This window comes from Hemiscyllium ocellatum, chromosome 3 (genome assembly GCF_020745735.1).
Source record: "Hemiscyllium ocellatum isolate sHemOce1 chromosome 3, sHemOce1.pat.X.cur, whole genome shotgun sequence".
Lineage (NCBI taxonomy): Eukaryota > Metazoa > Chordata > Chondrichthyes > Orectolobiformes > Hemiscylliidae > Hemiscyllium > Hemiscyllium ocellatum.
Window position 1 is genome coordinate 9,844,545 of NC_083403.1, and position 13,959 is coordinate 9,858,503.

General features: G+C 43.0%; 1 protein-coding gene across 1 annotated transcript in view; it reads left to right on the forward strand.

The window, feature by feature from the left end:
- Window positions 1–13,959, forward strand: part of LOC132834399 (dynein axonemal heavy chain 8-like) — a 1,143,262-nt gene that overhangs the window by 1,104,857 nt on the left and 24,446 nt on the right. The window contains exon 87 of the mRNA XM_060853284.1: window positions 7,476–7,636. Within this exon, the coding sequence (XP_060709267.1) occupies window positions 7,476–7,636 (161 nt within the window). The remainder of the gene's footprint in view (window positions 1–7,475; window positions 7,637–13,959) is intronic.

The following is a 13,959-nucleotide window of genomic DNA, read 5'->3' on the forward strand; positions in this document are numbered from 1 at the left end:
TGATTGCAGGGTCCCAATGTGGAATATGAGGCATTCTTCCTCCAGATGTTGGGTGGTAATAGTTTATAGTGGAGGAGGCCCAGGACCTGCATGTCCTTGACAGAGTGTCATAGAGTCATAGAGATGTACAGCATAGAACAGACCCTTCGGTCCAACCCGTCCATGCTGACCAGATATCCCAATCCAATCTAGTCCCACCTGCCAGCACCTGGACCATATACCTTCAAACCATTCTTATTCATATATCCATCCAGATGCCTTTTAAATGTTGCAATTGTACCAGCCTCCACCACTTCCTCTGGCAGCTCATTCCATACATGTGAAAATGTATGAAAATGTTGCCCTGTAGGTCTCCTTTATATCTTTCCCCTCTCACCCTAAACCTATGCATTCTAGTTTTGGACTCCCACACCCCAAGGAAAAGACTTTGCCTATTTACCCTATCCATGCCCCTCATAATTTTGTAAACCTCTTTAAGGTCACCCCTCAGCCTCTGATGCTCCAGAGAAAACAGCCCCAGCCTGTTCAGCCTCTCCCTTTAGCTCAAATCCTCCAACTCTGGCAACATCCTTGTAAATCTTTTCTGAACCATTTCAAGTTTCACAACATCTTTCTGATAGGAAGGAGACCAGAATTGCACGCAATATTCCAACAGTGGCCTAACCAATGTCCTGTACAGCCGCAACATGACCTCCCAACTCCTGTACTCAATATTCTGACTAATAAAGGAAAGCATACCAAATGCCGCCTTCACTATCCTATCTACCTGTGACTCCACTTTCAAGGAGCTATGAAACTGCACTCCAAGATCTCTTTGTTCAGCAACACTCCCTAGGACCTTACCATTAAGTGTATAAGTCCTACTAAGGTTTGCTTTCCCAAAATGCAGAACCTCGCATTTATCTGAATTAAACTTCATCTGCCACTTCTCAGCCAATTGGCCCATCTGGTCCAGATCCTGTTGTAATCTGCGGTAACCCTCTTCACTGTCCACTACATCTCTAATTTTGGTGTCATCTGCAAACTTATCAACTGTACTTCTTATGCTCGTATCCAAATCATTTATGTAAATGACAAAAAGTAGAGGACCCAACACAGATCCTTGTGGCACTCCAGTGGTCACAGACCTCCAGTCTGAAAAACAACCCTCCACCACCACCCTCTGTCTTCTACCTTTGAGCCAGTTCTGTATCCAAATGGCTAGTTCTCCCTGTATTCCATGAGATCTAGCCTTGCTAATCAGTTTCCCATGGGGAACCTTGTCAAATGCCTTACTGAAGTCCATATAGATTACATCTATATGGGAGGGGAAGTGGGAGTTTAAGTATTCAGCCACGGGGTGGTTGGGTTGGTGGGTGCGGATCTTCCAGAGATGTTCTCTGAAATGATCTGCAAGAAGGTGTCCGTCTCCCCGATGTAGAGGAGACCACACCAGGTGCAACAGATGCAGCAGATGACATTGGTAGAGGTACAGGTGAATTTCTGATGGATGTGGAAGGATCCCTTGGGGCGTTGGACAGAGGTGAGGGGAGTGCTGTGGGCACAGGTTTTGCATTTTCTGTGGTGGCAGGGAAAGGTGCCAGAAGTGGGGTTTGTTGGGGTGTGGACCTGAGAGGGAGTCGCAGAATGAATGGTCTTTCCGGAACACTGATGGGTTGGGGAGGGAAATATATCTTTAGTGGTTCGATCTGTTTGGAGGTGGCGAATGTGGCAGAGGATGATGCAATGTATGCAGAGGTTGGTGGGGTGGAAGGTGATGACCAGGGGGGGTTCTGTCCTTGTTACGTTGGGATGGGTGGGGTTCAAGGCCAGTGGTGCATGAAGTGGAGGAGATGTGCTGGAGAGCATCATCAACCACGTAGGAAGGGAAGTTGCAATCGTGGAAGGAGGAGGCCATCTGGGCCTTTCTGAGGTGGAATTGGTCATCCTCAGAACAGATGCAGCGGAAGCGGAGGAATTGGGAATAGGTGATGGCATTTTTCAGGAGGTAGGGTGAGAGGAGGTGTAGTCTAGGTAGCTGTGGGAGTTGGTGGGTTTGTAGCAGATGTCTATGGTTAGTGGGTCGCCAGAGACGGTGATGAAGAGGTCCAGGGAGGGGAGGGAGCTGTCTGAGATGGTCCAGATGAATTTGAAATCAGGGCGAAAGATTTTGGTAAAGTTGATGAATTGTTCAATCTCCTCGTGGAAGCACAAGGCAGCGCTGATATAGTCATCAATGTCATGGAAGAACAGGCGGAGGGTGGCGCCAGTGGAATGGAAGATGGATTGTTCCACGTATCTGACAAACAGGCAGGCATAGCTCGGTTGCTTGCGGATTCTCATGGCCACCTCTTTGGTTTGGAGGAAGTGGGAGGATTGGAAGGAGAAGTTATTGAGGAAGAGAACCAGTTCAGCGGGGCGGATGAGGGTGTCAGAGGAAGGGTACTGGTTCGGATGGGTGAGAGGAACAAATGGAGATCTTGGATACCTATATTGTGCCGGATCGATGTGTACAGGGACTGGATGTCCATGGCAAAGATGACGTGTTGGCGGCTGGGAAAACAAAAATCTCGGAAGAGGTGAAAGGGAGGGTAGTGTCACAAATGTAGCTGGGGAGATCCTGGACTAAAGGAAACAGGACAGTGTCAAGGTAGGAAGTGATGAGTTTGGTGGAACAGGTGCAGGCTGAGACAATAGGTCGACTGGGGCAGTCAGGTTGTGAATCTTAGGAAGAAGGTAGAATCAGGTGATGCAGATTCACAGACAATGAGGTTGGATTCTGTGAACAGGAGACCCTCAGAAGTGATTCGGTTGTGGATGGCATAGCCACTAAGAGATATGATCAAGTATCACTTGTATCCATGCAGACAAAGAAAGACACCAATTTGACTGGGACAACGTATCCATCCCAGAACAAGCCAAACAAAGACATGCGCATGAATTCATGGAAGCCAGGGACTCAATCCAGAACTCTATGAATAAACATGTAGCATTAGTGTCCATAAGGCAACCACTAAGAAACAGAACCAGAAATGATACCACCTACCTCAGCAAACCGAGACACATAAATAGTAAATGGGACAGAAAAGTAACACTTCACCAGAAGCGCACTGATGATATTACCTAGCATGGTGATGAAACATCTGCAGTTCAGCCCCTCGACCCTGCTCCACCATTTGATACAATCATGGCTGATCTCATCTCGGCCTCAACTCCACTTTCCTGCCCTTCAACCTGTTATTAATTAAAAGTCTGTCTGTGTCATCCTTAAATTTATTCAATGTACCAGCATCTGTTACACTCTTGGAGAGGGAATTTCACAGATTCATGTCCCTTTGAGAGAAGTATTTTTTTCCTCAGCCCTGTTTTAAATCTGTTCCTCCTTATCTCCAAACTATGATTTGTTTTGTTCTAGATTGCACCACATGAGAAAACATCCTTTGTATCTCTGCTTTGTCTATCCCTTTAGCATCTTACATTCCTCAATTAGATCTTCTGTCATTTTCCTAAACTCCATAGGCCTAAAGTGCTCAATCTCTCTTCATAATACAAATCCCCCACCTCTGGAATCAACCCCATCTGAAGTGCTTCCAATACAATGGTTCAATAAGGGGACCAATATTGTACGCAGGACTCCAGGTGTGGTTTCACTAATTCTTTGTACAGTTTCAGAAATACTTTCCTATTTTTGTACTTGTTTTTTGGTAATAAATACCAAAATTCTGTTTGTTTTCCTGATTGCCATCATATTAGTTTTCTGCAAATCATGCACTCTGAAGTTTCTCTCCCCTTAAGTAGTAGGCTGCCTTTCTGTTTCTCTGTCAAAAGTGGATAATCTCATTCTTACTCACATTAAACTTCATCTATCACGTTTTGGTCAATTCACCAGCCTATCCATATCCATTTGCAAAATTCTTATTTCTTCATTGCAATTTACTTTCCTACCTATTTTAGTGCCATCCTTTGCAATATGGCCGACCTTCTTTTCTTTATGAAATCTTTCACTTCTTCGCTTAACCATAAATAATTTTTCCTCTCTCACAATCTTCCTTTCTGGAATATATTTTAGTCGGGAGTAACTGAATGTCTCATTAAGCATCTGCCACTGCTCATCAACTTTGTGTTCTTGCCGAGTCCAGTTGGGCCAAATCTGTCCTCATGCCTATGTAAGTACCTTTGCTTAACACCAAAGCACTAGTAGGAGTCTCCAATTTCTCGCCGTCCAACTGCGTTTGAAATTCTAGGTTGCTATGATCAGTCTTACCTGGAAAATCTTTTACAATGAGATCATTAATTAATCTCACCTCATTATACAATGCCAAATCCAGAATGGTCTACCCCCTGGTTGTATCCAAAGCATATTGTCATAGAATCATAAAATCCCTACAGTGTGGAAACAGGCCATTTGGCCCAAGAGGTCCACGCCGGCCCTCCGAACAGCAATTCGCCCAGACTCTTTCCCCTTCCCTAATACTGTAACTAACGCACCTACTCTACACATCCCTTAATACTATGGCCAATTCACCTAACCTGTACATCTTTGGACTGTGGGAGGAAACCCATAAAGATACAGGGAGAATGTGCAAACTCCACACAGACAGTTGCCCACGGGTGGAATTGAACCCGAGTCCCTGGCACTGTGAGGCAGCAGAGCTAACCACCATGCCACCCCACAATATACTGTGCTCCATTGTGGGACTACTATTTGGGGACTGATAGATACTCCCAACAGGGACATCTTTCCTTTGCTATTTCTTATTGCTGTGTAGGCTGATTCTATGCCTGGATCTCCATGCTGATATCATTTCTCACTACAGTATTGATTTCAACCTTTACTAACAAAGCTACACCACCTCCTTTCCTTCCTGTCTATCCTTCTAAAACACTGAGTATTGGATATTATTGATTATGGAATACTCTATAACAATTGTTCTTTCATTCTGCTTCCTCCTCCCCGTACAGCTGAGAGATTAAATTAGATTAGATTCTCTACACTGTGGAACAGGCCCTTCGGCCTAACAAGTCCACACCGCCCCTCTGAAGAGAAACTCACTCAGACCCATTCCTCTCCCCTATATTTACCTCTGACTAACAGCCTAACACTGTGGGCAATTTAGCATGGCCAATTCACCTGACCTGCACATTTTTGGATTGTGGGAGGAAACCGGAGCACCTGGAAGAGGCCACGCAGACACAGGGAGAATGTGCAAACTCCACACAGATAAGCGGGAATCGAACCCAGGACCCTGGTGCTGGATTTAAAACAAAAGAGGCACCAAAAGAGATCTGTGTTTCCATGATCTTGGCTCTAGCTGTACATCCTGGGTGAACCATTGTCCTCAGCTTCCAAACTGGAATACTGATTAGAGGATTCCTAGATTAGAAATCTAGAAATTAAGTCCAATCTTAATTTCCAATCAGTGCTTGCCCTGCCCAGGTGAATCGTTCTGCCATTAGTTTCTGTGCAGTATGACTCTTAATCCATGTTTTATTTCCTGACCCACTTGGCTGTCATCTGGAGGTTTTTATTTATGCGGTAATCATTAATTAAATCCCCATGCCCTCAATTCCTATTTTGACCCAAATTCTCACCCTGTGTCAGTCAGGCGAAGTCTCCTTCACACTAAACGTGCATCTTACACTGACTTCTGACCTATCATAAGGGGGAGGGGTAGAAGAATGGTCTCAAGATCAATAGAAGTGTTTAGATCAGTGGGGGAGTGATTACATCATGGGGCATCTAATATGGGAGAGATTGATTGGCTCATAAAGACAGTCAGAAGATCATGGGTGGTGGTCCGAACAGCAGAGTTCTGCTCCACCAAACAACCATGTATCTCCTTAATGAATCAGACTGAAGGATTGTGATAGTTTCAGTATAGGGCTTCTGATTGGCTGGTGTCTCTCACAGGTAGCACTTGCACTGGACTGAAGAGGTTGTTGCAGGAGAAGCCTTACTGGATCTGGGAACCTTGCTGGCAGCACACTGTCTCACTGTAGTTGAATCTCAACAGGCCAATTATTGTTACCGACTCTTCAGTCAATAAACAAGTTTACCCCCACAACCTTTAAATTCCATTCACTATCTCTCCTCCTCCTCTGTTATCTTACTGTATACATAATATTCTTGCAGTAGATTGGTCCTACGTTGACATTAGAAAGTAGAGAAATGGTAGTGAGTTTTGAGAAGATTTATAGCTCAGATTGAGGTTCTGGATATAGGTTTGCTCGCTGACCTGGAAGGTGCATTTCCAGATATTTCGTCACCCTACTAGGTAACATCTTCAGTGGGCCTCAGGCGAAGCACTGCTGATAATTCTTGCTTTCTATTTATATGTTTAGGTTTCTTTGGGTTCGTGATGTCAATTCCTGCGGTGATGCCATTTCATGTGGTGAAGTCACTTCCTGTTCTTTTTCTCAGGGGGTGATAGATGGGGTCTAACTCAAGTTGTTAGTTGATAGAGTTCGGGTTAGAATGCCATGCTTCTAGGAATTCTCGTGCGTGCCTTTGCTAGGTTTGTCCTAGGATGGATGCGTTGTCCCAGTCCTCATCAGTATGTATATTACAGACCTTGCACAGTATTTTGTAAAAAAAAAACTAATGTAATAAACACAACATTGGACAAACAGGCAGAAAACTAGCCACCAGGATACATGAACACCAATTAGCCACAAAAAGACATATCCCTCTCTCACTAGTATCCTTACATATGGATGAGGAAGGACACCACTTCGACTGGGACAACACATCCATCCTAGGACAAGCCAAACAGAGACACACATGAGAATTCCTAGAAGCATGGCATACCAACCGGAACTCTCTCAATAAACACATCAAGTCAGACCCCATCTACCACCCCTGAGAAAAAGAACAAGAAGTAACTTCACCACAGGAAATGACATCGCCACAGGAAATGACATAACCAACCCAAACATATAAATAGAAAGCAGGAATTATCAGCATTGCTTCGACTGAAGATGTTGGAGAATCAACATTTCGGGCATGAGCCCTTCTTCAGGAATCAGGGCCTGAAACGTTGATTCTCCTGCTCCTTGGATGCTGCCTGACCTGCTGCACTTTTCCAGCAACACATGTTCAGCTCTGATCTCCAGCATCTGCAGTCCTCACTTTCTCCACTGAAGATGTTACCTAGTAGGGTGATGAAACATCTGGAAAGAACCTTCCAGCTCAGCGAGCAAACCTACGTCCAAAGAAATGGCAGATTTGGAGATTACCAGTCTGCATCATTCTTTAATAATTTGCCTAATTATTCTGCTTTGTCATTTATGAAGATTTTTCTTATAGCTCTTCAGATTTATCTCATCGCAGTTATTAAACCACAAAGTATAAGTACTTTCTCAGGTAAATTGGTTGGTTTATTTTAACTTAAATTATTATATCTTCAATAGGATATCTAGCAACTTAGTTGAAAGGAATAACTTGCATTTTGAGGTAAAATATATGTAATGTAATGTTTTGTGGATTTGTTATTTAGGTGTGGTTCAGCGAGAAGACATTTGATCCCAAGTTCAACTTCTACACTAATTATATCATCCCAATCTGTGCCAGTGTGGAATCCTATTTAGAGTATATTCAGACATTACCCGCTGTTGACACCCCTCAGGTGTTTGGCCTACACCCAAATGCTGACATCACGTAAGTAGGATTTGAGTTAACTCTTGCCTAATACTTGAGGATTCGGCAAAGATAGCTTATTATTGTTCTCTATTCCCCGGTAATAAATGAGCTACAGCCTTTGCCAAATAATACAGATGTAACAAGGGCATATACAGCACAGGGCTCAGGGAAGCATGGTGAAAAAACAACTTGCTTCTCATGGGAGGCCTGCATTGTTGTTCATTTCAAGTCTTACCATTTATAATGGATAATGATTCGTACATCTCTGGAGCCATAGGCACAATTAAATAATACAAATCTTTGTTGCGCCACTTCCCCTTCCATTGACTTTGGTCACAGATTGTTGTTACTTCAGCACAATGGGAGTTGAGGAGTGGCAAAGGATTGAAGATTCTGTTCCAGTTGTCGCACTCTTCCTGTGAATAGTGATGAAGTATGGAACTGAAACCAATCCTTACGTACTTTTATATTTATTTACAGAGTTATACATCACAAGCATGCATCTCCTCACCCAACAATTACAGTTTTAGTCTGGTTACTGCCTACCACCTGTGTGCAATGAAAGAAAATTAGTACATAAATAACATATTTCCTTCTCTTTAAATAAAACAACAAAACTTTCAAAACAAATTAAATCAAAAGCCTCCACATTCTGTACAAAGCATTATATTGTGAGATTTCCTTTCTTAGCAGTATTTGTTTCAAGCCAGCAAGGACAATCTAACATTTTATCGTTCTTTTCATAAAATATGTACAATGCTACAATTAACAATTATCTACATAACATGCAATAAGCACAGAAATACACTTAAAATGGTTAACAAGTAGAAACTCCTATCCATTGTCTCCATAAAAGACAACGAGAGAACTTTCTTCAGCCCTCTTGGTGGAAGACTTTCTGTAGTCTGCTGGGAAGTAGATGAATGTAATTGGATTAGATTCCCTGCAGTGTGGAAACAGGCCTTCGGCCCAACTAGTCCACACCGACCCTCCGAAGAGTAACCCACCCAGACCCATTCCCCTATATTTCTCTCTGACTATACACTTAACCCTATGGACAATTCAGCATGGCCAATCCACCTAACCTGCACATCTTTGGACTGTGGGAGGAAACCAGAGCAACTGGAGGAAACCCACGCAGACACGGGGAGAAATGTCCAAACTCCACACAGAGTCGCCCGAGGTAGGGATCAAACCCGAGTCTTTGGTGCTGTGAGGCAGCAGTGCTAACCACTGAGCCACCTTTCCGCCCTCTAAGGAGGTATCTATGAAGTATGTATCTGTATGATTGCTCGGGTCTATTTGCCTGGTTCCAGTGGAGAAAAAATATCTGACTCCACAGACAGGATGCATCAAAATGGAGGTACCCTTACATTCTCTTTGTGATGTCACACATTCATATCCATTGTGTTGCAGAGTGTTTGAGACATATCTTTAAATGTAAGTGGTAGACCTCCTGGAATATATAGTTACACTTTTGTACACTGTGAGTAATACTTCTGCACTCACTGTATGCAATTTCATAATACACTCACCCCTGGATCAAGCTGAAAATTAATGAGAAGTCTTTGATGTAATTTCTTTTTGCCAGAATTAACTGGTTCGACCATCAATTTCCCCGAAGAATATAGCAGAGATACCTTATGTAGCAGGTTGCTGTACTGCATCAGCATTTTTGTATGAGTACCAATTAACTTTATGCTGCAATGCAACTTTGCCCTACTTCTGCATTGTTTTATACATACAGCATTTGTTTTTAATAACTGGGTAGTGTTTCTGTCTGTGAGTTTCACTTTTCCCACAAGATTGACACTTTATATCGGCTGTCTGGCCTACTCTCTGTACTAGCTTCTCACATGTGCATTTAAGGTTTTTTTGAAACTTAAGAATAGAATGGGATGAGGATCCAAGATGGCGGCGATCTCAGAGGATTGCTTTGCAGAGCTCTGCACCATCGCACAAGCAGCACGAACTTTTAACCGCCCATCCCAGACCATTGCAATATCCTAGGACTCTAGAAAGGTTGTGGAGTCGCAGGAAACTGTGAAAAGTTAACTTACCTGCATTTCTTGCCATCCAGCGATGCCAAAGAAGGGAGGAGGATGGGACAGCAATTTGTGGTTCAAATTCCTCCTCTCTGGAATTTAAATGTTATTGCAGAAGGTTATGTCTAATGATTTGATTAAATGGTGTACTTGGAACATCAAGGGAAGTCACTCACCAATTAATAGGAAGAAGGTACTTTTGAGTCTGAGAAAGGAGAAGGTGAATATTGCTTTGTTACCGGAGACACACTTGGATGATGGGGTGCATTTGAAACTACAGCAGAATAGCTTTGATCAGGTTTACATTTCATCTTTTATTACCAGAAGTAGGGGAGTGGCTATATTGGTTAAGAGGAATCTCCCATTTAAGTTACTCGGGTGTGTTAAAGACACACATGGGAGTTTTGTAATTCTTAAAGCCTTGATAAATGGGGAAGAATATGGTGTTTAAATGTTTATTGCCCTCCAGCTCATCCCCTCAAAATTTTGGTAGATATATTTTCTAAACTGATCAGTCTCGAGTCCTGGCATATCATTATAGGGGGAGATTTCAACTGTCTCTCTCCGCAGTAGGCAGGTTGCCCAAAGGCCTCCTGATACCCTCTGTACAAACTAAACAACTAATGGATATGTGTGTGTGGAGTTAGGATTAGTGGACGTCAGGAGGAGTCTATACCCTACAGGCAGGAATTTTGCATTTTTTTCCAATCCACACAAATGTCATCCAGGATTGATTTTGTTTCTGACCCCTGTGGCAGCCCAGGACTTGATGGCATCTTGTACGATTGGTAATATTACCATCTCCGATCACACTCCAGTGGACCTGTTGGTTAAGATTAAGGACGTTAGAGTGTGTTCAAGGCACTGGCAAATGCTTCTCTTTATCCTCACGGATAATAAGTTTGTGAAGTATTTCTCTAGGGAATTTTGGGCATTCCTTGACATTAACTCAGGCTCAGTTAGTAGTCCATCCATCCTTGGGGAAACTGCCAAAGCCTACGCCAGGGGTTAGTTATTTCCTACTCTGCCAGTAGGAAGTGGCAGAAGGCTGAGCAGCAACATCTCCTCGTAGCATGGTTGAAGACAGCCAAGAAGGCTTACTTTGACAGGCCCCCGTTGATCAAACTACAGAGGATTATGGCGCTGCGGTCTGTATTGAATGCTGTGCTCAAGCAGACGGCAAAGAGGGAGCTTACCTTTGCAAAGCAAAGGTTACTTGAGCATGATGACAGATCAGTCAAATACTTAGCATATCTTGCCAGGAAAAGGAGTGCCCAGAAGCCATTACGACAATTAGGGAAAGGTCTCGGAACTTAACATGTGACTCCAAAAACATTAAAGTGGCATTCCTGAGATTTTACTCATGTTATACCAATCTGAGGGTTGTGAGGAGGAGTGAGCCAAAATGAAATCTTTTTTTAAGGATCTGGAGCTCCCGGGTGTGACTCCCAAGCAAGAGTCTTTTCCCAATGCTCCCTTATCAGAGCAAGAGGTTCAGGAAGCTGTGAGGCAGCTTCAGAGTGGAAAGCCACCCAGTCCTGATGGACTGCCCAGCAAATTCTATAAGGAATTTATAAGCATACTGTCAGGCCTGATGCTCAATATATTTAATGACTCATACAGCCATGATTGTCTCCCGCCTACTCTGAGAGAGGCCAATATTTCACTTATTCTTAAAAAAGGGAAGGTCCTGGAGGACTGTGCTTCATGCAGATCCATTTCATTCTTAAATGTGGACTTTAAAATCCTCTCTAAGACTCTCACGTTAAGGCTGGAGACTGTGTTACCTACTATAGTTAAAGAGGATCACACAGGCTTCACAAAGGGCTGCAGATCCTCCAATAATGTGAGAAGGCTGCTTGATGTAATCCAAGCGTGTCAACAACAGTCAGTGCAGGGATTGGTGATTTTTCTAGATGCAGAGAAGGTATTTGACTGAGTTTGATTTGGGCAAAGTCTTTATAAGATGGGTAAAGGTTCTCTACAGTGGCCCTCTCACTGCGGTCATCACCAATGGGGTACGATCAAGCAATTTTAACATTTTAGGGGCAACTAGCAGGGCTGTCCCCTTTCCCCACTGCTTTTTACGTTGGTGATTGAACCATTCGCAGAGGCCATTCGTAGGGATCATAATATATCAGCTCCCGAAGTGGGATCAAACTTACATAAGATTTCGTTGTACGCAGACAATGTCCTAATTTTTTTGTTAAATCCAGCAGTTTCAGTGCCTTCCCTGATACAATGCATCTGTGCGTTTGGCGCTTTTTTATGGTGGAAGATTAATTCTGCAAAATCAGAGGCTATGCCTATCAGTGTCTTACGAAGGTGCTAGATCTTGAGGGTGAATATCAATCCATATTTAAATGGTCACAGGAGTGTTTTGTGTACTTGGACATATTCAGTTCTGGATCGGCTATTCAAACCCAACTTTGTTAATTATTTGACAAAATCAAACAAGACCTTCAAAGATGGGAGACACTTCCAGTCTCGTGGTTGGGTCGGATAGCGCTTATTAAGATGAATATCCTCCTCTGTTTGCTATACCCTGTACAGATGTTCCCACTGATTTTCAATATGCAAATATTTAGAAGACGAAACAGCTGGTTCAGCTCCTTTATTTGGCATCGTAAGCGGCCCCTCATTGAATTAGCTAAACTGCAACTGCCTCACAGATTGGAGGGAGTGGACCTTCCGTACATTAAAAGCTACCACTAAGCTTACTTTTATCCTACGTAAGTGATTGGGCTTGTGGGGACCCTCTTTCAATATGGTTAGATATTGAAGCCTACCTGGCAAGGTGCCCCTTTACTAGCTTGCTGTTATGGTCAAAATGAGGACAGTTAGGGAATATTGCTATAACCCAATAGTTATCAATACTGTTAAAGCATGGAGGGCAATTCGGCAGAGGGAAGGCAATATTGGCAAAACATCTTCTTTTATACCTTTAGTGGGTATGACGGGTCTTCAACCGGGGATGATAGATTCAGGATTTAAACGTTGGGTAGCTAGAGGTGTGTCTTGCATGGCCAATTTACTTGAAGGAGACACAATGATGTCCATCGATCAGTTAACATGGAAATACGAGCTACCTAACAGGAGCCTCTTTCGATTTTTTCAAGTTAGGGATTTTATTCAAAAAAAGACTCCATTTTTGACTGATCCTACAAATCCGACATCAAGAGGAGGGTACTCGGTGTTAAGAGTACATTTTCTGTCAGCACTTTATATCATCAATTAGGGGTACCTCCTCAGATGAGTTTGATCGACTCTGCAGGATGTGGGAGAGAGAGCTAAGTGTTGAAGTCCCCTCAGAGGCATGAGAATATATTTAGGAAAAGGCAAGAAAGATATTAATTTGCAATAGGACCCACGCTTTACAATTGAAGATTCTCTACAGGGTCCATTTGGCTCAGGACTGTTTGTCAAAATTTAAACCAGGGGTATCTTCAACATGTCCTAAGTGCAAGGTCTGTACGGGCACTCTTACTTATTGTCTCTGGTCTTGCAGTAGGCTTCAAATATACTGGAATGCTGTGGCGGGGTGCACTGGAGAGAATTTTGAGTGTAAGGGTGGAGAAGGACCCAATCTCTCTTCTTCTGGGCCTGCCCATTGTGTTCCCTGCAGATGCACAAAAGTAAAAGCTTTTCAATATCCTCACTTTTTGCACAAAGAAGTATATCTTGCTAGGTTGGGTATCCAAAAGCCCCCGGGTCTATTAGGTTGGCAGAAGATTATTATGGAGCATATTCCCTTGGATTTTCTCACAAGTATGGTACACCACAAAACTGAGAATTTATATAAGTCAAGGCAGCTCTTTTTGGAATACCCTAACACAGATTTATCTGCCCATTAACAAAGGCTTTCATATAACCGTAATGATTGTGCTTTATGAGTCAAATATCCAGGGAGGAGGAACTGTGAACATATGAGTGTCTTGTTTGGCTGAATTGAGTATGACAATTTATTAGTTTGTTGTTGGTTATTATTTATTTAGTTTGATAGCTTTTTTTTAATTCTATATTTTTCTATATGTGTTTATACATTTGTACAAAATCATGAAGGGTATAGACAGGGTGGATAGAGACAAGCTTTTTCCCAGGGTGAAGGATTCAATAACGAGAGGTCACACTTTCAAAGTGAGAGGTGGAAAGTTTAAGGGCGATACACGCGGCAAATACTTCACACAGAGAGTGGTGGGCATTTGGAATGCATTGCTGGTAGAGGTAGTAGAGGCAGGCACAGTAGATTCATTTAAGATGCATCTGGATAAATGCATGAGTAGATGGGGAGTAGAG